Source organism: Lemur catta, chromosome 6, assembly GCF_020740605.2.
Source record: "Lemur catta isolate mLemCat1 chromosome 6, mLemCat1.pri, whole genome shotgun sequence".
NCBI classification, from domain to species: domain Eukaryota; kingdom Metazoa; phylum Chordata; class Mammalia; order Primates; family Lemuridae; genus Lemur; species Lemur catta.
This window is the reverse complement of record NC_059133.1, coordinates 5,445,237-5,470,637: the sequence shown is the minus strand read 5'-3', so window position 1 is coordinate 5,470,637 and position 25,401 is coordinate 5,445,237. Positions and strand designations below refer to the sequence as shown.

The 25,401-nt window shown below is 53.0% G+C and overlaps 1 protein-coding gene across 2 annotated transcripts in view; it reads right to left on the bottom strand.

The window, feature by feature from the left end:
• Positions 1–22,756, bottom strand: part of SCUBE1 (signal peptide, CUB domain and EGF like domain containing 1) — a 118,018-nt gene extending 95,262 nt beyond the window's left edge. The window contains exons 1-3 of one of the 2 annotated variants that reach the window (XM_045554719.1): positions 22,655–22,756; positions 19,013–19,144; positions 3,504–3,632 (exon numbers count right to left, since the gene is read on the bottom strand). In XM_045554719.1, the coding sequence (XP_045410675.1) occupies positions 3,504–3,632; positions 19,013–19,144; positions 22,655–22,742 (349 nt within the window). In that variant the 5' untranslated portion in view covers positions 22,743–22,756. The remainder of the gene's footprint in view (positions 1–3,503; positions 3,633–19,012; positions 19,145–22,654) is intronic. The other variant, XM_045554718.1, reaches the window with a different exon arrangement.
• Between the last annotated feature and the right edge of the window lie 2,645 nt (positions 22,757–25,401).

Sequence of the window (25,401 nt, the reverse complement as noted above, 5' to 3'; positions counted from 1 at the left end):
CAGTTTCGTGAATGAAGGAGCTGAGATTCCAAGAGGTCAGCCAACAAGCCCGGGGTCACACGGTCAGTCTGGGGTGGAGCTGGTGGGAAGCATGGTGTGACTTCTTTAGAGCTGGAGTTTTGTCTTGCGATGGAAAAAAACAAACAAAAAGAAGTCTGTTGAGAAGGGTCTGCCCTCAGCTAAAAGCAGAGGAACAACAGAGAGCGCCTTTTCTTGGCTGCCATATGTGCAAGTTAGAGCCGCGTAAAGTTGCAATCTGTACTCAGAGGTGGTGGTAGTGGAGTGGAATCTTACCCAGTTCTTTTAAATTAATCAGTCTAAAAAGAATCCATTGTGAAAACAATGTTGTTGAAACAAAGACCCGCACAGACTTCTCTGTTAGTCTGGAGGCTGGCAGCATCAGCTGTCAGAGGCATGGGTGGACCTGCCATGGCCAAGAACAAGGGTGTTTACAAACAGGTGGGTTCCACCCAGGTAACAGTGCTGTGGCCAGAAGGAGAGCCCGTATGGAGACACAGCCCTGGGGGTGCAGACAGTGGGTTCTGCCTCCACTCCCCCGAGGTCCTGGCAGCATCAAACCAGCCCGCATCAACACATCTCATCTGGAAGTTGATGACCAGATGGATGCCTGTCACATTTTAAGTGTTTGGCGCCAGGCACTCTGCTACATGCCCTACACCCACAATTTCACTGAATCCTCACAAGAACTCTCCAAGACAGAGACTACACATTCCACTTCGTAGGTGAGGAGGGGAGGCGTGGAGAGGGGAGGTGACTGGCCAAAGGCCACGCAGCTGATAACTGGAAAGCCAGGATTTAAGTCTCAAACTGGCAGTTCTCAAGCTCTGTCCTCTCAACCTCTAGGTGATACAGCCTGCTTTAAATAGTTGTCCCACAGGGACTGTCAGCTCTGCCTTCACTGACTAATCAATTACTAAAATGTACCCTCTCTATCATTTGAAAAAGGAGCAAATGACCAGGAAAGCTAAGTGCTTACAATTTGGGAGGATTAAATGAGATAACACTTGGACAATACTTAACCTGGCCTCTGGCACAATAAATGACATAGGGTCCTCATTCTTTATAATCTAATCAAAGGCTCTGCCTACCTCCACAGCCACCCCCCCTGCCTGCCACTCCTCCCATACACCCGGAGCCAGGCTCCATGGAGCTGCCTACAGCTCTCTACTCAGGCTGTGCCCTCAACCCAGCAAACTGCTCCCCAGCCTTTGGAGGGCCCACTCAATGCTACCTCCTCTTTGAAGCCCCCCTGGGGAGTCAGCCCCACTTCCACCCCCACCCTCACCCAACAATAGGGGTAGCTCTTCACAGGCCACCTCTGGGCTTCAATAACCTGCTGTCTTGACCTCCGTTTTGGCACTTATTTGGGGTATAATTACATGTTCACAGATCTGTTTCCCATAACAAGCTCATCTAAAATCCAGCGTGCATTAAACAAAAACAGGCAGGGAAATCTAAGGGTAATACATCACTAAGAGGAAAAGTTCCAGAGTACCCAGTATGTCCAGCTTCTTATACTATACTCTGCCCCAACAAAACAGCTGGCACAATGGGAGGTTTGCAGAGCCCTTTTGGAAAACACTGCATTGAAAGCCATACAAAATCTGAATGATCCTTTGACCCAGTTCTACTTTTGTGAAGCATTCCTAAGGAAATAATTGGGAAAACAGGAAAAAAATGTTTTATGTTCAGAACCACCTGTGGATTCTGATGATAAAAACAAACAAAAAAGCAAACAATCTACAGTGGCTGAGTCACCTAAAGTAATAATGCTTGTTTGTTGACTATTTAGCACCTACTAAGTACCAGTCCCTTCACTTCACATTGTCACGTCATCCTCGTACACAACCTTGAGAAGTAGGTAGCATAATTCTCCCTACTTTAAAGGGGAGAAGACTGAGGCTCAGAGACCTGTGAGGACAGTTAATAGCAGCCAGCTGCTGAGAGCCCAAGCCAGGCCTGCTCCTCAGCTGTCTGGACATTTTCCCAGTCGCTGCTCCTGACAGCCTTCCTCTACCAGCAAGGGCCTGAGACCCACGCAAGTCAACAATATATCTACGCCTGTACTCCCCTGGCTTCAGGGGCTGTGCCCCAGGTCCCCTAGCAGCCGGTGGCAGATGAGGGACTGGGGGACAGGCACGACTGCTTTGAAATCCATGCACTTTCTAGCGTGAGATATCGCTCCTCCTATTACAGATTTCAAACCACCTCTATTATGAGTTGAATTATGTCCCCTCAAAAAATGTTAAAGTTCTAACCCCCAGTACTCCTGAATGTGACCCTTGTTGGAAATAAGGTCTTGGCAGATGATCAGGTTAAGATGAGGTCGTTAGGGTGGGCCCTAATCCAATATGACTGGTGTCCTTATAAAAAAGGGAAATTTGGACACAGAGACAAACATGCAGAGAACTTAGACAATGTGAAGACAGAGAGAGAGTGCCATCTACAAGCCAAAGAATACCTGAGGTTACCAGAAGCTACAAGAATGGCCTGGAACAGATTCTTCCTCACAGCCGTCAGAAGCAACCGGTCCTGCCTATGCCTCCAGTTTAGACTTCTGGCCTCCATGAGGGTGAAAGAAAAACTTTCTGTTGTTTAAGACACCCAGTCTGTTACTTTGTTATGGCAGTGCCAGGAAACTAATACAGGTTTTGTTAATTGATCAGACTATGGGGCAACTAGGAAAATGGTGGTAACAGGGACCCCGTAAAAACGGCTGAGATATATATGACGTTAAAGGACAAAACCATACTGATCACCTGATCACCACTACGGTAAAAACACACCTGCATACAGACAGAAGACTGAAAAGAAACATGCCGGCATAATTAAGACGCTTTCCAAATTCTTCTTCCTACTCTTCCACAATTTTCCAATTTCATCTGGCAAATGTGGACTACTCTTATAAATTTTATACAACTGGCTTAAAAAATGTATTTGAACCATGGGAATATGGAGGTATATAAGTTTATGGGCTGAATTGTGTCCCCTCAAAATTCCTATGTTGAAGGAATTCAACCCCTAGTACCTCAAAATGTGACTATATTTGGAGACGGGGCCTTTAAAGAGCTAATTAAGTTAAAAATGGAGTTGCTAGGGTGGGCCCTACTCCAATGACTGGTGTCCTTACAGGAAAAGGTGATTAGGACTCAGAGACACACTAGACACTCTGCATGCACAGAGGAAAGACAATGTGAAGACACAGGGAGAAGGTGGCCATCTGCAAGCCAAGGAGAGAGGCCTCAGAAAAAAAACAAGCCTGTCAGCACCTTGATCTCAGACTTCCAGCCTCCAGAACTGTGAGGAAATAAACTTCTGTTGTTTAAGCCACCCAGTCTGTGGCATTTTGTTATGGCACCCCTACCAAACTAATATAAGGAGGCAAAGGAGGGCAAGCCTTCCCACAGCCCCCTACTCTGCAAGTTAGAGCTGAGAAACAGGCAAGGTGCGCCCAGAGGGCAGGGCATGGCTATATCACTCACCCAGGCAGTTGTGTCCATCATGTGCCAGCATGAAGCCATCAAAGCAGGTGCACCTGTAGTTCCCTGGGATGTTGATGCACTCGTGGACACAGCCCCCGTTGTAGTAGTCATTCTCACACTCGTCAATGTCTGAAAAATGAGTGGCAGGAGAGGTGTCAGAGGAAGAGCCTGGGGGTCCCTCTCCCACCACCACAGAAGCCAACAGAATATAAGTGATTAGGAGATGACTAAACAGGTGTTAGGTGAAGTCCTCCCTGGGGGCTGGGGACCCAATAGTCATAAAAAATGAAGATCCTAGCTCTGCAACAAGGCTGGCCAACACCTTGCAGAGCACATTGCTGGGGATGTATGGGGTACCTTCCAGTTCCTACCATAGTGAAGCAGGCAAGATTCACACCTAGTTCTGCCTCCCTAGAAAGCCTCTCAACACTAACAGTTCGTGGGGATCCAGTCTACAATTCCTGAAAACTAGCTCTCTTGAAGCAGAGGCATCAGTAAAATTAACTTTGCACACCACCAAAAACTGTAATCTCTGGAGTGAAAGAAAAGTCCACTAACTCCTCCAAATAGTTTCCTTCCACATCAGCAGTCTGATGCCTGAATTTCAACTGCTCCAGCTTCCTTGTTATAACAAAGGCTTCTGTCTCATAAACAATGGCCAATAGCCTTTCTAAAGGTCACCCTTTTTGCTGTCTTAAGTCTTTTTCAACATTTCCCATCAAGGGTCAAAGGGCTATCAATTCTGGAGTTCCAGAGAGATTTGAGAGACCTCGGAGAATAATAGGAACACATATAGTTAACCTTCAGGGAGTTGCTTCTAAACCCAAGTTCTGCTTGCTAGACTATGTCATCATCTCTTCAATCCCCACACTCAGTGATGTAGGCACCACTATCATTATTCCAAGTTTACAAGAGCACTGAAGAAACCAAGGGACAGAGAAGCTAAAACCTTGCCAAGGGTCACACCCCTAGGAGGTGGTACGAGTGGGACTGGCACTTGCCGGCCTGGCGCAGGAGCCCAGGGGGCCCTAACCCGGGTCACATCCGGTCTCTCCGGGAGTACCGGGCACAGGGAGACCCGGTCACCCACGGCCTGGGGGTGCGGGTCTTCAGCCTCCCCACTCCGAAGTGCTCCCTGGGCTCGCCCACCTCAGCCTACACCCACCCTGACCTCCAGAGGCTCCGGGACAGAGCAGGGAAGAAGCCGGAAATTCCCCACACACAGCGGAAGCGGAACCAGAACTGGAAGCGCTGAGCTAAGTGGAACCGGAAGTGCCCCACTAAGCAGGACCGGAAGTGCCGCTCAAGAGGCAGCTGAGCTTGGAGAAAGCAGTCTTTCTCCGTTCGGTAGAAGAGGGATTTTTGAGGCTGGGTTCTAGCTCTGAAGGTGAGGATGGGGCCAGCCTGTACTGGAGGCAGGACTGGCCGCTCCCTCAACTGCCTGAGGAGCTGCCACAGGGGGACGCCGAGCTCCATGCTCTCTCCATGCTGGTCCGCAGGGCAGGGCTGCGCATGGCCCGGGCAAGCCATGGGGGCCAGTCAGCGTTCACGGGTAAGAGAGCCAATCTGGAAGGCAGAAGCTCGCTTAGGAGGTAGTGAACTCCCTGACTCTGCAAATGACTAAGCACTGCCCAGACACCTGCCTGCCAGAGATACTGCAGAGCAGAGGAGTTAGCTTAAGTGAAAACAGAAGCAAAAATGCCAGAGTACGGGGTCTGGCCCAGACACGATGAGATAAGAACAAAATAGCCTGAGTCTCCAAAGGAACAAGAAACAGGAGGCTTTGCCTAACCTGCCCATAATGGCCATCTGCATCAGCTGGGAAGCAGATCCAATTCTGCAACTCATTTGAATTGTTTTTAATCATGATATTTAATACACTTAGCCATTGTAAATATCATTAAAGGAGGATGTAAGATTTTATGTTTATTGAAAGGGCACATAGATTTATAAAGAGATACTGGTTAATTCCCAGTCTCTGTTTGCAGCCCAGACCTTTCCCCAGAGTCCTAGATACACCAATCCAACCACCTCTCCCCCTGGATCTTCCACAGACTGCAAAGGCAACATAGCCCAACTCATCAATCTGCACTTGAAGTTCCCCATCCCAGTGAATATTGTTTCCCTTTCACTGCTCCCTTGACATACAATCAGCTACCAAAGCATGTTTTTTCTACACCTTTGACATGGTTACAGCCTGCCCACTGGTCACTTATTTCCCCTGCCTGTCAGCATGAGTATCACCTCACATCTGATCTGACAGAGCAACCCTCAAACTGTTCCCTCCCTGGCTTTCTTCCTTCTAGCAGGTGACCCAGGGTAAGCTGGCCTGGTCCTGACTCTGGGGTAGAGCCTGATCAGTCTAATCCAAACAACACATGCCATTAGCAACTGCTATTGGTCCCAGGGTGGGTACATGACTTAGGCTGGATCAATAAGACTGGGGGAAAGGGCTTTTATTTCATGCTTGGGTAAAAAAATTTTCTCTCATGTTGTGTCTCAGAAAGAAATATGAGGTATTTACTCCTGAAAAAAACACCAGCCCTTTCAATTCTCATAGCAACCCTCTGGGGTAGGTATTTTAACTCCATTTATGGTCAAGGAAACTAAAGTGCAGAGAGGTTAGGTACTTGCTCAAGGTCACATAGTAAGTGGGAGGGCAAGGATCAGAACAAAGTCTTTCAGTCTATGAACCCCACATCATTTCTAATAAGTTAGAATGCCCATGACATGTCAGTCATTGGCAAAGTTATTTATACATGATATTTCACCCTTGGCACATTTACACTGTACCAAGAAAGTATTATCCAATCACCCAAATACCCCTTTACTCATCTATTCTTTTTTTTCTATATCACAAGTCATTAAGCAATGCCCATCTATTCTTGTTCCACATCCATCCATCCACACACACATACATGCATGTGTGCATGCATATCCATCTACTCAAAACAACTCTAGCCATTTCCTTCCTTTGACTCCGCATAGGATAGATCACAGTAGTTGCCAATGGGCTGGAGAGTGCAAGAATGTTTGCTGCTCTCATCTCTTCCCTTATTTCATCCCCAAAGAGTCCCCCCAGATCTGACCAACTCTTAGAGTGACTAGTTCCTCTGAGATCCCCAGGCCTGCCCTGCTCCCATGGACTCCCACGGCAACCAGATTTACTTCCCCAGTGCCCTGGATGGAGGACATCTGCTCACAAACCAAACCTCCCCCAGTTTTCTGTGTTTGTGCCTTGAATTTTTGTTTCTTTAAATCATGTGAGTCTCCTCCTTTAATACATAAGAGATAAACACACAAACAAACCAAATAAAAAAAAAATCTCTGCCAAAGCAAATGGATTTATTATTTCTGTTATTTGAGATACGGTCTCCCTGTGTTGCCCAGGCTGGAGTGCCGTGGTGTCATCACAGTTCACTGCAGCCTCAAACTCCTGGGCTCAAGCGATCCTCCTGCCTCAGCCTCCCAAGTAGCTGGGATTACAGGTGCATGCCACCATGCCCAGCTAATTTTTCTATTTCTGGTACAGATGGGGCCTCGCTATGTTGCTCAGGCTGGTCTTGAACTCCTGGGCTCAAGCAATCCTCTTGCCTCAGCCTCCCGAAGTGCTGGGATTACAGGCGTGAGCCACTGCACCAGGCCCAAATGGATTTATTATTATAAAAACATGTCCAGAAGTCCCCTCCCTGGAAGAGGCCCCACAGATTGCCAAGACACCCATTAGGCTCAGACCAGTTTTCCAGGCCTAGAGAATGAAGAACAGGCAGATAGGGCAGGGAGAGGGTAAAGGAATGGAGGGGACAGAGCAGGCTCTCTGGATCTTTATTACTAAAGGGCTGTTGTGGGGTGAATTGTGTCCCCCAGAAAGATGTGTTGAAGTCCTAATCCTCAGGACCTGAAAATGTGACCTGATTTGGAAATAGGGTCTTTCCAGATGTGGTCAAGTTCAGATGAGGTCATACTGGGTTAGGGTGGTCCCTAATCAAATGGATGGTGTCCTTCTAAGAGAGGGAAATTGGACACAGACTCACAGAAAGGAGAATACCTGTGAAGACAGACACGCAGAAGGAAGACAGCCATGTGAGACAGAGGCAGAGACTGGAGTGACACAGCTGCACATGAAGCGGGTATGAATGCCGCTCTCATTTCCCCGAAAAGGAGGCTGAGGCATAGCATGGCTGAGGACCTCGTCTCCAGGCCTCCAGCTGGTGGCTGCATTCAAATGCAAGCCCTATTCCTGTGGCTGGAGCCACATCCTCATCTTCAGGGTGCATGAGATGAATGCTTTTAAAAATACTGCTTCATGCTCCAAAAAGTTATTGAGGAGAAAGGTGTGGAAGAGATGTCACGTGCATTATTATTTCTATTTCCAATGTCTGTGTACCTACTCTTGAGGTTGAAGGATGGTGACAGTTGATGGGTGGTGACAGAGCTGGTTCATAGGAATGGAGAAAGTGGGCAGGACAAAAACTCTGGCCAGGTTTCAGAACTCTAAGCACTGACGAAAAGGAGTCCAACAGCTCAATCCAGGCATCCCTGCTCCTGCCCCTGCTTAGATTTTTTTTTTTTAATTGAAAATTCAATTCCCACCAAAGACAGCTCCCAGCATCCAATAAGGCAGAGAAAAACAGCACAGGGAACTGCTCATTATGGGATTTTTGAAAAATCAAACAGTTCCATTTTTTGTATATTAAAATGGCAGTGTGCACACACACAATCCCATAGCTATGGTTATGTGCCAACAATACTGGTTTGGAACCCAAAGTAGGATGAATTGGTTTTTTTTCATTTAATTAAATTAAATTAAAATTGATTCTTGCTGCTCCATAAAATATATATTTATTCTGTGGTGGCTACGTTCTAAAAGTTTCTATTGCAATGAATCAGAGTGCCTTCTCATTTTATTTTAATACTATTTTAGGGCATTTTCCTCAAAATCAGGAAAACTTTTCAAAATGAGGATTTTTAAAGCACCCACTCTCCACTCCAGGCAATCGTTACTGAAAATGTCTTCTCATTTCCCCCTGAAACTGGCATTTTTCTAGACATTCCTCATAGACAGTGGAGACCAAACACTCTAACAAAGACCCCTTCCCTGGCTGGGCTCTAGGACGTCCTCTCCTTTGTCTGGGGGCTTTAGGAAAAACCATGTACTCCTTAGATCAGGCAACCATTCTGGGAGAGATGTATGGCTTAGGAAGTTGAGTCCTTATTGATGAATAAATCTTAATCCGGTTTGTTGGCTAATTACGCTCTCGGGAAGGTAGTTTCTCGGGCTGCCTAGCAGGAAGGATTAAGCCCCCTGTCTCCGGTGGCGCGGGGTTAAGCTCTGCGTTTGTAATGACTGAGTAATGAGACCCGCTCTCGGAGGACCCCTGGCATCCATTGATCAGGTTTCTCTTCTGCAAAGACAATGCTAGAAGTGGGCCCAGCAGTTAATTACGGGAAAGGTCAAAGGTCACACAAAACCAACACAAATCTATATACTTTTTCATTCCTAACTGCACACAATTGACCGTGGCTCAGCCAGAGGGTGGGAAGTTTCCCTCCCCCGTCCCACCCTGTGATCCAAGATAACCATGAGGTTCGAGCTCCTTGGTGACCTCTCCCAGTTCCCTGTGTGGCTCATGCTGGTCCCTGTGCCTGGAGCTCCTTCCCCTGCACAAATGCCTGCTCATCTCTGTACCCCAAGCCCCAGCACGACCTCCTCCCTGAAGCCTCTGCCCATCTCCTAGCAGATATAAGCCCTCCCCCCGCCTTGGGCTCTGTGGCCCCCAAACAGACACTACCGTTCCTGACCTCGCTTGCTTATGCATGTGTCCTTCCATGCTGCAAGTCCATGAGGAGGAGAACTGTGTCCTGTTCGGCTAAAGCCTCAGAACCTGGCAGAATGTGCTCGACATAAGCCTGCTGATCGTTGAACAGAGGAACAGTCATGACCGTGGCCTCATTTACTGACCCTCATGACGTGTGAGGCCATCTGCAGGCCCCACACACATGACTGCCCTGAGAGGTGGGTGCCAACATCTTCATTTTACAGCAAGGGAAACCAAGGCTCAGAGACGTTGCCTGCCCTGCCTCAAATCACACAGCTAATATAAAGGGAGCCAGGAATTGAGCCAGGCCCCCTGACTTCAAAGTTAAGGCTATCTCAGTCACACAGGACCACATATTATGTGATTCCATTTATATGAAATCTCCAGGAAAAGCAAATCAATTGAGACAGACAGTAAATTAGTGGTTTCCTAGGGCTGGAGGGGCTGGAGGCTCGAAGGGGAGATGGTCAAGGAGTATGGGGTTTCTTTTTGGAGTAATGAAAAGATTCTAAAATTGATTGTGGTAATGGATGAACAATGTGAATATGCTAAAAGACATTGAATTATATGCTTTAAATGATTGAATTATATAGTATGTGAATTATATCTCAATAAAGCTGCTTAAAAAATAAAAATAAAATAAGTTCATGTTGTCAGCTTTCTTATCTGCTGGGCCAGGTCTGCCTGGATGCAGGGAAACCACAAGGCTACTCACTGTGAACTGACCTCAAATGCCACCTGCCCAGCTTGGGTACATGGTGGGGGGCGTGGCTCCCAGGAACCAGGGGGATTCCCCTACCCAACCAGTAGGCTGAGGCCCAGTTAATTATTTCCTTTACCCCTCAAAAACACACCGAACCCTTTGCTGGGGGCTGTTTCCAGCCTCGGGCATCAGGACTAACGGACACGGAAGCGACCTGGTCAAGGGAGCTGACCTGTTGGAGTGTTTGAGATAGAAGTGAGGAGGGGCCCCAGGGGACCTGCCAGGCTTGAGTTGGCTCTGCTAGCCCTGGGTCAAGGGTCCTATTGCTCCCTCCTGCCAATCACAGGCATGGTCATTCTCTCACCCCTCCAGGAAAGGCAGGGGAGATGTGCCAGGCCCCGAGACTACAGGCTCTGAGGGGCCACTCCATAGGCCTGGCCACCTCTGAGCTCTAAAGGAGGATAATCAGAAACATACAGTTGCCAGAAAACCCGAACCACCGCTTAGAATCAGTAAGCCAGAATCCTAGAGCTCTTCTGCTCCACCATCCTGGGTTTTATAAAGGGGCAACTGAGCAACTGAGGGACAAAGGATGCCCTCAGCCTGGACGCTGACCACAGTGTCCCTGGAGGGGGAAAATGACCCAACACAGACAAACACAACCTCATGTGGGGTGAGTCTCTCCTGCTCTGGACCAGCCAGGCCCAGGTCTGCCCATGGGGCTGGCAGTGGGAAGGGACAAGTGGCTAAGCCTGGCTGAAACCTACCTACCACCCCTGCAGTCTGAGCTGGCATTGGGCACCACCAAAGCAGGGATCGCCAGGTGGAAGGAGCTGCCCACAATGAGAGGCCGAGGGGCCCGGGATCTCCTGGCCCCCCTGAACTTTGCAGTTGGCATGCTAAGGGCTGAAAGGCCCACAGACCTGCCCCAGGTCACACAGGGCCAGGACCCAGGTCTCCACGGACCTACTCTCATCTCAACGCCCCTCTACATGAAGGGTAGGAGGCCCAGACAGAAGGCATGGGGGCTCCTGGAGGGAGGGGTACATCTTACAGACCTTGGAGAGGGGAGTGGTCACCACCACCAGCTGGTATCAGCCCAGGCCAGCTGGCTGGAGTTTGCAACTCCCTCTGCCCAGGGGCTGCAGCCCTGGCCCATCTGGAGGACCCCCTCAGAGCACCCCCTCTAGACCCCCTGACCTTGCCCTTACACACAAGCCCCCCAGCCCTCTTTGTCTCAAGGCCTTTGGGGAAGGCCGCCATCCATTTCAGTAGCATTCAAAGGCACATAAGCCCACAGTTTATTTTCTTAGAAATAATGGTTTTTTCTGGTTAGCATTCCTCTGATGGGAAAACAAATACAGCCACTGTAATGAGAAGCGGCCAAGAGGAGGCGAGAGGGCCCGGAGGAAGAGGGCAGAGAAGGGCTGCCACCCGGGGAGCTCAGAGACACGGGGGGCGGGAGGTGGGGGACAGAGACCCCCAACCCTGGCAGAAATGTGGATTTAGAGGAAAAAAGCCCAATACGCAGGCACCGGTGCTGCCTTCAACATGTGCTCATGGGCAGTGAGGCCTTTCCCTCCAATCTCTACTCACACGCGTGTTCTGTAAGGCAGGTGTGGTGGCGCCCATTTGATGGGCGAGGAAACCAGGGCTCAGGAGGTTAAGTCACTTGTTAGGCTTACCAAGCTAGCAAGGACCAAACCACACGCCTCCAAATCCTTGCTACAAATGCTTCCATCGACCATCAGAGCTGGAAGGACCCTCAGAGACCCTATTCTGCTTTTCTAACCTGGCGCAGATGACACCTCCTCCAGGGAGCCCTCCCTGATTTCTTCCCCTCCTCCGGCAGAATATGCATTCTCTCTACTTTACCCCACTGAGTCTTGTCTGCATTTCCTTCGCTGCACTTTCCATATCCCCTTATGATCCCGTCGTTTCCAGTCTGTCTCTCCTACAAACCAGCAAGGTCTTCAAGGGCAGGAAACATGTCTTGGCCCCAGCACCAAGCCTGGCACAGAGCAGGTACTCAGTGAATGTAGATGATCCCTAACTGAATCCAGTCCAGTGCATATATTTTACAGCCGGGCAAACTGAGGCTCAGAGAGGCAAACTGACCTCCTAGGCTTAAATGCAACAGCTTGAGCTTTTTATTTTTCCTCCTAAAAATGAACATGGGCTCCAAGAACTCTCCAAGGAGCCTAAACTCTGCAGCAGAGCTGGGCCCAGTTGCAAGCAACACTGCCTAATTACTAGCTGACAGCAACTCGGAATTTTAAGTCACATCCAATTTCTTCCTGCCCGCTGGTCTGCTGGACTTGAATGCTTTCATCTTCGGCACAGCACACGTTAGCATACATAATTGCATGTTTTAAGACTCGAAGGGGAAGAATTTCCCCTTCTTCCCCCATTGTCCCCCATCCCCACTTACCTCCTACCGCCTTTCCTGCCCTCCCAAATAGCAGAATTTTATCTGGAGTTTCAATACAGTGTGCAGTAATGATGATGAAAATGATTTAATAAGGTCATGGACGTTATATCCTAAGAAGGCCAATTGGTTTCAAGAGTTTTTTCCCCCTAATGTTAAACTAAATAGATCACTGGGTATGTTATTATGAGTTTTGTTAAAACGCTTTAATAACATGTTCTGTAATCTACCTAACTTCAGTGATTGACAAGCAGACCCCGGGGATATAAAACTCAGGAAGTGACTATTTAGATTCATTACACACATGCTAATTTTGTGATCTCTCATGGCCAGAAGGTTGTCATTTTTTTCCCTTTCACACAAAAAAGGAAAATAGTAATATATTTGATATACTGTGGCCAAAACAAAAAGTTACTTCCCCCAAGAGTTTTAATTATAGCATTTGGAAAAGGCCGGAGTTGGAACTTGCAAGTGGAATAAACCACTTGAATAAATGGTCTAAAAAATGAAGTACACATAGATGGGGTGATGTGTGCTGCTGCTTCAGGTGAAGCAGCGATTACCCGGAGCGTCTCAGTTATCTAAACAAGCCGTCTGAAGGCCGTTTGCTCCTCCTTTGGGGCCTGGTCCTGATTATAAATGAGAGCTTTTAATTAAGATTAGTAAGACCCAATTCAAGCTATAATTTGGTCCTTTTCCTTAGCAAATGTCTATGAAAACAAGGCAATTAAGGTTAAATGAGTTGAAGCCTTCAAAAGGGATGAAATGCCCCCTCCTTACCCCTGGCCTGCCCCCTCCCAGAATGAGCACAGACAGGCCTGGCTAATTCAGAGTAGGAGGCCAGTGCAGGGTGGCCTGGAAGCTTCCAAAAGGCCCACACCCAAGGGGCTGGGTGAGCTGGGGATCTGCAGGCTTAGCTAAGTGAAGAGGGACAGAGGACACAGAATGTGCAAAGGCCCTTCGGTAGGAAGGAGCTGGCAAGTGTGGGAAACTATTATAAAAAAAGAGTGGTATTGGAGTGAGGTTAGGGAGGGAAGGATAGCAAATAATAGCAGCTCAAAGTGGGTGAGCTGCAGCTAAGCCCCAGGGCGTCATCCCCCAGTTGTACCGAGGGGTGATGAGTCTCTGGCACTCACATTCCTGAGGCCTGTCCTAGACCAGCTGGCAGTAGCAGGGAGCGGATGTGTGAAAAAGGAAAGGGTCTCTGCAGCCCCCTCTGTCACTCTGTAGCTGAGAAGCCTCCCCCACTGCCTTCTGACAGGCTTATGGGGCCTGGCCTGCTGCTGGGACCCCTTGGCTGGTGGAGGTGGAAGCCAGGCCCTGCTGCCTCTCACCTAGGTGGCCTGGCTAGAGGCTGACCTCTCTGAACCCAATTTCCCCAGGCTAACTCTGCCACTGGCCACACCAGATATCCTTAGAATAGGCCCCTCCCCGCCTGGGCCTCAGCTTCCTCATCTGTAAAACCTTCAGAGTTTGTGAGGTTCTGGGAGGCCTTTCTGGGAACCCCCAGGAAGGATAACGGTCATTCACTGTCCACCGACCCCAGCTCTGGGCCTGGCCCTGAGGGAAGTCACACAACCTAGTGTGACAGAAGCACTGAGGAGGAAGGCTCATAGGTGGTAGCTTACCTGTCTGGGGGACCAGGCAAGACTTCCTGGAGGAGATGACCCTCGAGACCCATCCTTTCACCCGACAAATGCCTTCCATGGCCTTGCCGGGCCCGTGCTGGGTTCCAGGGATGGGAGCTGAACAGGTCACAGACCCTGCCCTGGAGGAGCCCACATTTCAGGAGGAGACACAGGAAAACGTAAGTGCAGTGTGGCATAGGCTAAAATGGGTGTGCATGTGGGACGGGCAGTGGAGAGGGACGGCACCTGTCACTCACAGGGGCTGCCCCGCATACCCTCTAAAGTTTCTTCCAACTCCACACATCCGTGAGTCACTTCAGATCCCGACAAGAGCCAGTCACGAAGAAAACGGGATTTATCCTCAGCCTTGCTCAGAGCCTTTCCAGCCGTCCGAGGTGCCTCGTCAGTCTGGCTACAGCAAGCCCCGGCCGGCACTGAGCTGACCACACGGGGCCCCAGACCGCCCTCTGGACACAGCCGCAACGTCGCTGCACGTGTGCAGGCCACGTCATCATCACATGTCCACTGGCCACATGCCAAGATGGCCTGGAAACTGTGGTAAGAAACTGTCCCCAGAATGAGAGGCAGGTTGCCTCCAGTGTGGGGTTTGCTAATGGGGGTTCACAAGCAGTGGAGTTTCAGGGTGACATGGGTAAGGGTGTAAGAGGCTATGTCAGCCCCCGCAGGGCTTCCCACGGTCTGGGCTCATTTCCCGTGAAGATCCAGACTGTGGACCACGCACTCGCAGGGTCCGTTTTGCTGAGTGCCTCCTCTGTGTCTACCACAGCAAACAGCGACGTCGATGAGATCTGTAGGATAGGGTGCACATTTTCCCCAAAACTCCAACCCTGACCTCTGCAGAACCCCACAGCAGCTCAGGACCTGCAGATGCAGGAGCCCAGGGAGGGAAAACAGACTTCATCTACTGCAGAAATGACTGTCCGGAGGGTGTGGGGATTGATTACTGATGTCTGCTCCGGGAGAAGGTAGCAGCAAATCTGCGTCCCTGAAGAGTAGGTTTAGTTGAACAAAGGAAGGCCTTCTGTTCTGTGTATTTTTTGTTGTACATTCCGTTTTTTTTTTTTTAAAGAGATGAGGTCTGGCTGACTCTGTCACCCAAGCTGGAGTGCAGTGGCACAACCAGAGCTCACTGCAGCCTGAAACTCCTGGTCCCAAACAATCCTCCCACCTTGGCCTCTCATATTGTACCTTCTTGATAAAGCATCACCTGTGAAGGGCACACCTGTCTGTACACCTCTACGGGGATATGGATGTATGCATATGGTTTATAGGAACAGTCGATGAACCAGAATACCCCATTTCCCAACCATTTTAGATCTTGGGAATTGTAGGAAAAAGAAAAGCTTCACCTCTTTTCACATATTAACCAAATTATGATCATCAACATTGTGACGATGATCACCATCAACACTGCTGTCATCAACATCTTCATCATTGTCATCATCACCACCACCACCATCATCACCATCACAGTAACAGCAGCTAATGCTTATACAGTGTGTCCTGTGTGCCAGGCTATGTTCAAATGCTTTAAGTACATTAACTCATTGAATTCTCAAACTGTCTATGAAGTAGGTACTAGTATCATGTCCATTTTACAGATAAACAAATAGAGGTTAAGTAATGCTACACAGGCAGCATTTGAACCCAAGCAGTCTGGCTCCAAAGTCAATGCTTTAACCATTATGCTCAACTGAATACAGACTGTTCATTCTCTCTTCTCGGAACAGAAAGCCACAGACGGAAGAAACCACTCGCAGAAATGCGGTGTGGAGAAATGGGCCTACCAAACCTGGGGTCTGGTCCACACTCAGGAAAGATCCCTGTCCTCTCAGGCCTCCATCTCCCCATCTGCAAACCAAGGAGTGGACATCTGGCTGGTCTCCAAGCTCCCCCAGGCCATGCTGCATGTGGCCTGACACACACTTCAGATTTCAAAGCTCCCAGAAGTCCCTGCACAGTCATCCCGGGGAAGCCAGCAGGGATCTGACATCTCTCGGGGGAACACTCCGGCAGGCTGCCTTGATTCTGACTGATGACTGTGGGTGGGTCCCCAGGGATGAGAGAACCTGAGTGCAAGTGGGATAGGGTCCACTCGGGTCCCCAGAACCCACGCCAGCACTCACTCACTGAAGGCTTAGGGAGCGAGTAACCAAATGGCATTTTCCTCTTGGTTCCTCATGTTATTTTTATACTGTTAGTATGAAACTCGGCAGGTACTGACCTGTGCTATCCTAAATCTGCTAACAAGGAATTTCCAGCTCATGCAGCCGGACCAGACCACAAGCTCTTCAAAGGCAGGGACTGGGTTGCACCCTAACTATCACCTCTAAAGTATATAGCTGAGTCATTTTCAAAGGTCTCCACCATTCATAATCTCATTTGAGCCTGAAACCACTGTGAGAGGCAGTGAGAGCTGATGATGATGACGGTGATGATGAGGCAATGGCACTGTCATCTGTGTGCTGAGCACAGAACTGTGTACCAAGTGCCTGCCGTGTGTTGAGTGCCAGGCCCCCAGTGCACTACACTGCATCTCACTCAGTCTTCAGAATGACCTATGAGAAAGTACTTGAGGCCCATATAGGAGAAACTGGGGCTCAGTGAGGGCAAATCACCACCCACATTTTCACATCAGCGGTGGGCTGCACCTCAGGCTCCCATGAGCGGTCAGGCCTGTCCCTGCTCTCCTCTTTCATTACACGGGGTCAAGATGACACCATGGCAAGAAGAAGCCCTTCCAGGGACCCAGCATGCCGCACTTCCCTCTGTGGGTATCTCACAGATTGCTCATTTAATGTGAAACCCCAGTCTGGGCAGAAGAGAGCCAACTCAGACTAGACATTTTCCACACACCCATGCTAGCCCCAGGCCCTGCCTCAAGAGCTGGGAACACAGTGACAAGCACAAAGCATCTCTGTAATTGAGAAGCTCGCTGGGCACTCCTAGGGGCATGGCCTGAGATTGACAGCTTCAGTGTGGTGGCCCCACCACCGAGCTCATGGCAGGCCCTCAGCAAATGAGCTCACAGCTCAGTGGGGGAACAAGATGTGTAATTATAACCCAGAGTCGGAAGCGTGACACTGGAGCAGAGTAGGTACTTAACACAGCCCAGCGTGCGTGTGTGCAGGTGTGTGTGGAAGTAGAGGTATCAGGGAAGGCTGCCGAGAGGAGGCAAATCTAAGGGATGATTATCCTTTAGCCAGGACACAAAAAGAGGGCAGAAGCTCTAGGCACAGGGAAAACCTGAGCTGGGGCTCACAAGCGTGGAACAGCCCAGCGTGCGTGTGTGCGCTGGGACACGCAGTGTTCCGCGTTTCAGGATATAAGGGCCAGAGGCTGGAGCCTGGCCGAAGAGATAGGGAGACCCCTGGCAGTTCCTGAAGCACACTCACGAGCCTCGTCCTCTCTCCTCCTCATGCCTAGCAGATGAGGATGTGAGGCCCACAGAGCCAGCGAGTGGCAGAGCTGGGCTTGGGACACAGTTTGACCCCTAACCCAGGGCTCAAGCAGAGGGGGGAGTTAAAGCTGACTCTGAAGGCCCTCAAGGAAACAGGAGACACAGTGGCTCCTGGGCAGAAGACAGGAGGACAGGGCCTATGGAGCTGGGCTGGGGGAGGAAACATGACCCTCCTTTGCCAGGGCACTGGGTCTGTGAGGCCCAGGGGAGGATCAGAAAACATTGCCCACAGCCTCACATGTGCCACTTGAACCATGAAGCTGGCCTCCAGGCCCTGCCGGTAGCTGGGCCAGCCCGTCCCGCTAGGCTTCTTGCTAACGGCCTGATCTATCTGCCTCCAGCCTGGCCTCCTTCCAGAGGTCTGTGGATAGGCGCCAGCTCCCCACTGTGGTTTCTGGGCCCTGACCAAGCCAGGGATATGACCAAACCAGGCATGGTCCAGGACGATGGCATCTGCCCAGCACTCAGCCTTAAGTATTTGCTCAATAAATGAGATGGACAAACACTGTCAGTATCCGGAGGAGTCATATCTCCATCTCCTGTAAAATGCCGGCCCTGCAAAGCCTCACGTAGAAAGAACATGTCGCTTTCCTAACACAAATATCACATTTTGAAAAAGCAAACTGGCAGGGCCCAGGGAGAAGAAAATGAGATGCTGGAGAGTCACTGGGTGGGAGTTAGAAGACCCGGGTTTCAGTCCTTGCCATGTCACTGAGAAACTTGGGGACTTTGCCAAGGATGCTTCTCCTCCCTAAGTGTCAGTTTTCCTCATTCATACAGTGGGGCAGATAGGGACAATCTGGATCAGTGACCCCAACCAGGCTGCACGTCAGTCATGGAGAGCTGTTTCCAGCCCCCCGATGCCGAGTTCTGCCCCAGACCCCAGACTCCAAACACAGCTGGAGTTCTCCTCACTCTGACTTTCAGCCTGCCAGGAAGGCAGCTTCTAACACCAGGCAGTCAAACTAGCACCCCAGGTGCAAGGAAGGAAGGCTGGACAGACAGACAGATGCCACAAATCTACCAGTCTCTGTCTGTGCTCTGGAGCTGGAGACCTGAGCCAGCCTCATGAATGCCATGGTTGGCTACTGAGCAGGTCCTTTGGGGAAGCTAAGGCTACCTAGGTTGGTTTTGGACTTGACATTAGGGACCTGGAGGGAGGGGTCACCCCCTAACACCCCCTGACACACATATCCAGTCAGGAACAGATGTATAAACACATCATTCAATGCTTCACTCAGTTGCTCTAAAACACAAAGTTTCAAACCCGGGTGAGAATCAGATACCCCATGACTCCAGCTTCATCTCCCAGGGAAGCAGCCTGCATTCCCAGAAAGCCTGTGGCCTCCCTCCCAAGGCCGAGAGAAGCCAGTTCTGTCAGCATCGGTGGTGGCAGGCTGGAGGCTTGGCCCTAGCTGGTGTCAGATGGGGAGGGCTGGGCTCCACTCACCTTCACACTGCCTCCCTTCCCCCTTGTAGCCTGGCTTGCAGAGGCATTTGTAGGACTTAGGCGTGTTCTGACAGATGGCGTCGATGTGGCAGTCATCTGTGCCCTCGGAGCACTCGTCCACGTCAACTGCCCCTGGTGGGGGGACAACAGATGAGCTGTGGCCTGGGAGCAGGCAGTGGGTAGTGTGTGCAGGGAGCTCCTGCCTCCTCCCTGCCACTGACCATTGGGGTAATTAACAGCAACAGCTGTCGCGTGACAGTCTGGTGTGACAAGTGGCAACTGGTAGCATCTCTGGGGCAGCTACTCTGTGCCAGGCACAGTGCTACCAATACGCCTGGCTTCATTTATATCACAACCCCACTGAGTAGGGCTATTCTTCTGCAAACAGATAAGGAAACAGGCTTAGGGACACACGAGGAAAAGCCTTTCTCTGTGTGTCCTGCTCTTCCTACAGGTTTCACTGCAACCCTCTTCGCTCTCATTACTTTAGAATTTAGAGCCAGAAGAGTCCTTGGAGGATTTAACTCCAGCCCCTTTGGGTTACAGCTTGGAAAACTGAGGCCAGGGTAGAGCAGTGAGCAGAGGCCAGGCCAGCAGTCTCCTGCAGGTGAACACAGGATCCCAGCCAGCCCTAGGCTGGGAGGACATGAGATTCTTCATTCCACACCCCACACTGGAGTGTCCGGTGGCAGGACCACACCCTCACTGGGTTAACTCAGCTGACCGATGGTTCTGGTCTCCCCAGTGGTCCCTCTTCCCCTCCTCGGAAATCTACATGTGACCTGGTTCTCATAACCTCACTTCTAAACTAAAGTTCCATCTAGGGTGAGGGCCCCTGACACCCCCCACCTCCTGCCCTAACACACATGTACAGCTCCAGTCTGGAAGAGCTACTGGGGCAAAGTAAGGCAAAACGGATCCTGTGTATCTGTGTATACACTCCAACATTCCCTCCCTCTCTTGCGCGCGCTCTCTCTCTCTCTCTCTCTCTCTCTCTCTCTCTCTCTCTCTCTCTCTCTCTCTCTCTCTCACTCACACACACACACACACACACACACAGGGCTCAGACAGAAAGAGGACCCTCATGGCCTAGGATAGCACAGCCAGAAGAACCTTAGCTGTAACACAGTTGAATTCCTCAGGCTATAGATGAGGAACCTGAGGTGCAGTGAGGTGTGTCACAGGTCGGTAGCTCATTGGGGCAGAGACTAGAACACAGAATAAGCTTTTCTACGTGCCAGTTACTTCCAACTAGCTATGAATAAAATGCAGGGGGATGACAGAAGGACAGGAGGGCAGCACCAGGGACTCTCTGCAGCTGCTATTAATATGATGGCAGCCCCCTAGGGGTGAGCTCAGAATGTCCCCATCTCTTTATGCCTCTGGCCCTACTGCAGATTGCCTTGTCCCCAAGTGTCCACCCTGAATTACTCCCCTGGCTGACATCTGGGTTCTAAATCTGCATGTGGGGCCTCTGTAAGAGACCATATCCCCCTTCCCAGGGCTTCTTCTCCTCTAGCCCCCAAGGCTCCAGCCCAGCCCTGAAGGAAGAGAGGCATCAAAAAGAAACATAACAGGATGATGAGCGTGCGTGCACGCACACACGGCAGGCAGCATCAGTTGTCAGGGGGCTGCATCTGCTCAGGTGGGCAGCCCATCCTCTACAGCTGCCCAAAGGAAGGGTGAAAAGCTGCCCGGGAGGCAGTGGGCGGAGGGGGTCAGAGCTGGCGCTCAGATGGCCAGGGGCCAGCAGGAACATTGGTGAGGGGCCTTCTGGGGAAGTGGCAACAGAGGGAGCCCAGTGCAGGGGTGGCACTGCCTCAAGGGAAGGAAATCAGATGCCAGAGGGGGCCAATCTACATGCTTCCAGCGGGGAGGAAGGGCCATTTCTAAGACAGGACCAGCGGGGGCAGTGGCCACAGAGACGGCTCTTCCCACTTCCCAAGGGTCAGTGTCTGGGAATGAGGGGAGGGAAACTGCCTGGGGCTCTGGAGCCCCTTGCGCTGCCCACCCCCAGTCTCCCACCTAGGTAGCTGTCCTGTCAGGATGGAAATGGACCGATGTTGGTGAGGGGTGGGTGGAGCCATCTCCCAACACACCTCCTAAGCATGTCCTTAGGTGGAGGGTGGGGAGAGGGCTGGCAAGTTCCAGGAGAGAGGGTGAGGAGCCACAGCCATTGGAAGGCCTGGGCTCCCTGGTCTGGGCTGGAGATTCCCTCACAGGGACTCTCAGGGAATCACAGGGAGCCGGGGCCTCCCATCACAGGCTGCTCACTTTGACTTTGGTTTGCTTATGCTGGGGACCGGCGGGGCTTCACAGCCACAGGGCTTCCCTGGGTGGGAGGATGGGGGCAGGAGACAGACACAGAGACCTGAGAGGGGACTGAGAGGTGGAGAGAGGCACACACACGAACAGTCATTCAGAGGCAAAGGAGCCTGAAGCTTGAGAGAGACACAGGTATGAGGGGGTGTGGACAGCAGGGTGAGCGGAACAGTTTAAATGGCCTGGCATCCTGACTCACGGCGTGACTACCAGGAATAGACCCCCAAGCCGCCAAACACAGACCTCAGGGAGCCCAGAGGGGCAGGCAGGACCCTCCCGGCCATGTCCCTCTCCAGGGAGAGAAAGGGGAGGAAGCTCCTCTAAAGACGTGGGAGGAGAGAATGTCACTCCAGCTTAGCCAGGAGCCCCTCCAGGCAGCCAGAGAGCAGGAGGGACGGGGTGGGAGGACGGGGGACGGGGAGTCCCCGTGAAATACGCCCCCACCTCCCGTGGCCCCACCTGGCCTCTGCCCCGACCCCTCCCTGGATCCTCTGCTCCCGCTTCCCTCTCCTGGATCCCCTGCGCTATGTCCCGAGCCTGGTCCCGCGCTCCCGAGTCCGTCCTCTCCGCCTTCCATCCTCATCCCCACCGCTCCTGTCTGACCGTCCTCCGGCCGCAGCCTCCCAGGTAGCCCCGGCCTCCTTCCCCGTCTCCCTCCTCCTTCGCCCCTCCGAGGTCTCCTTTCGCAGCGTCCGTCTGTCCCGCCTCCCGCTTCCTCCCGTCGTCAGTCCATCCCTTTCTCATCTCTTTCCTCCCGCGGTCCTTCTGCCTTCTCCTCCCTCCCTCGGGTTTCTCCTTGCGCCCCCGGCCTTTCTCGCCTCTTCTCTACCGCTGTGTCTGTCTTTTTCTGGTTGCTTCTCGTGTCCTTTTGTCTGCTCCCTCTGCGCCTGCTTTCCTGTCCGTCTGTCCCTCCAGCCACCGCCTCCCCTCCCCTTTCTCGGGGTCCGTCCTTTTCTCGAGCACGTCCTCGGGGCTCCCCGGACCCTCCCTCCGCCCGCGCCCCATCTCCCCAGGCAGCGCCCCTCCCGGCCCCGCCGTCCCAGCCGCGGTCCGCACGCCGGGCCCTCGGCCGTCGCGCTTCCTTCCTCCCTCCGGCCTCACTCTCCCCTCCCCGGGCCTCGGCCCACCGCCCCTGCCGCGGCCCGCGGGGCTGCAGGAGCCCGGCCGCCTGGCTGCGGGGAGGGGGCGCCGGGCCGGCCCAGAAGTTACTTTGTAAAGAGGCGGGGCCGGGCGGGTGCGGCCTCTGGACGGCGCGGAGTGGGGGGCGCCCGGCCCGCGCCCCCCGCGTCTCCCGCCCGCAGTCCCGGGCCCGGCGCTTACCTGGGAGCCCGCTGCCCCCCGCCAGCCGCCCGCGCGCACCCAGCGCGAGCAGCACGCACAAGTGCCAGCGCACGGCTGCCGCGCCCATGCTCGCTGCGGGCCCGGCTGGGCGTGCGGGGCTCGGGGACCCGACCGACCGGCCGCTCCCGCGAGCGCTCCTCGCTGCCTACAGCCCCGCCAGGGCTCGGGATACCGAGCCAGCGAGCCGGCGCGGCTGACGAGCTGACAGCGCGCGCTCATTGGCCCGCGGCAGCTAGGGGGCGGGGCGCTGCTCGCGGCCGGCCAATGGGCGCCGCCCGCCGGCCCGTGGGGGGAGGGGCGGGCGCGGGCAGCCGGGGCGGCCCCCTCCCCTCGGGGCGGCGGCAGGTGGGGGGTGGGGGCCAGGCTGGGTGGTGCGGCCGCGGGGGGCTCTGTCTCGACCCGGCCGGGGCGTGCTCGGGGCTGCCCCCCCTGCTCTTGGCCCCCGCGGCCCCAGTCGTCTAGGGTGGTCGCCCCCGGGGCAGCGTCTCCCCCCGCCGCCAGCGCTCCAGGCAGAGGAGGGGGCTGCGAAGCGACTCTCGGAGGTCGGGAGAGGCCGGCGCCCCGCGTTTGTAGCGGGAGAAACGCGACGCGCGCGGCAGAACTGCGCGCAGCCAGTCGGCAAGGGTCCCCTGAGCGCCACTGGGTGCCCAGCGCGGGCCCGGCAGCAGCGAGCGAGCCAGACGCGGAAAAATAGTGAAATCATCTTAAAATTCATGCTCAAAACAAACGAACTTTTTACCCCTCCCCAAAAGACAATGGCCCGTAAGTGCGCTCGTCGTGGGGCAGCCGCAGGACCCGCGTCTGGCACCGGGCGCCCCGGACGGCTCCGGCGGACAATGCGCCTTTGCGCCGGGTCCCGACGGGCGCCGCCCACGCGTGGGCAGAGCCGGGACAGCGAGTTCGCCGCCGGTGATGCGAGGCCTGGGCCTCCTGGGACAGCGACAGGCCGACGGGGTCGGGGACAGGAGGTGGGGCGGGACGAACATCACGGTCGTTCGGCCCAGGAACGTCTCTGGCTGGCCTGGGGTCTACACCTGACGCCTGCCCTGCCGGCCTCGGCCGGCCCCACCGCCCGGGAGGGAGGCGAGGCCACAAATAAATGGCCCCTCTCAGCTGCAGGCAGGACGCTTTAAGGCAAGAAAGTTCAGCAAACCCCAAGGCCCATCTCCTTGACAACCACCAATAAGAGCTCCTTTTTTCTCTCCTGCCCTCCAGGCCCGACTCAAAGACAAGACTTTTCTCTTTTTTGTCCACTCTGCCTGCACCAGTTTGCGCCCAACGTTGCCTCTGCACACCAGCTCCCTTCCCTGCCCCAACACACCCCCACACGCATAGACAGACACCGCTGTCACACACAGCCACTGGGACACAGCCCCACACATGCTCATGCGCCCTTCTGTACACAGTCTCCTCCGAGCGCAACGTTAAATCTGTGTCCAGACGGCTCCCAATCTGACTTCACCTCAGCTGTGGCACTAATCTGGTGCACTGATCTGAGACAAGGGGTCCCCGACATGCGGGTCCCAAAAAGGCCAGAGAGGAAGTGCTGCTTCTTGCTTCCACTAAGCCCGCTCCCCATTGCTTGGACATTTTCCTCTGCACAGCTGCTCCTGGCTGGCGGTTTAACTTGGGAGACCCTGTCATCAGGTTTTATTTTGTCCTCCTCTCAGTGTGGCTTTGGGTTTCTGGGGGTGGGACAGAACCACATATTATTAATACCTTGTGCACTGGGCAACAAGGGCAGGAAGTGTGAGAGGGGGCTGTGACCTGCTAGGAACAATGTCCTTTAATGTGCCTATTCATCAGGGCCCCCCAACCCAGCCAGGTGTCCCCCAAGCTCGATGGCAGCAGAACCTTCTTCCAGGCTCTGTCCCCCTAAATCAAGGTGGGAATGGAGGCAGATGATAGGCTGTTATTCTGTGACCTTCAGTGCCCAGGGGTAGCTCTCACTCATACCAAGTTTCAGTCCCCAGCCTGCTCCCAAGTAATTGGTCAGGTCAAGTTTGCTGGTGAATTAACACCCTCTGAGGTGTGCAGACAGAGAAAAAGTGGCTCTTTTCAGAAGGAGATCGGGGTCTGTGTGGAGGATTCAGAGAAAGGGGAGGGAAGTGGAGAGAAACACATGAGTGCACTAAAGGAGGTGGCTTACGGAGCAGAGAAAGAGGAGGTCACTCCTGGCCCAGGGGGCCGTCAGGGAGGTCCCCCAGGGCAGGTGATCTGGGCTGGACACAAAGCACAGTAAATCTTCCCGATGGACAAGAAAGGACAGACGAGAGAACATGCCAAGGTCCACGAGAGAAGGCAAGGACCCAGCAAGCAAGCCAGAGAATGTTCTCGGAGCACCTTAAAAACTGTAGGGCACTATACAAGTGTGACAGTGACGGGGGGGGGGGGGCTGCCCATGGAGACTGGTGTGTGTGTTTGGGAGTGGGGTGGGGGGGCTGAGAACCTGTACATCAAGCCCCCAGCAAAAGGTGCCTTGGAGCCTCTGGACACTGAGCTGGGAGAGCGGAGGGTGACAGCTGAATCACACAGTGACTTTGGGAGGGAGCTCTCTGTGGCTCCCATCACCTTCCAAATGACCTGTGAGCTCTTTGCATGGCAAACAAGGCAGCCCTTGCCCTCCACAGCAACCCCAGCCTCACCAAATTGCTGCAAAGGGTGCCCCACAGACATCCTGCTTTCCACACCCCTGAGCCCGCACACCCCCCTCTGCCAGGAGCACC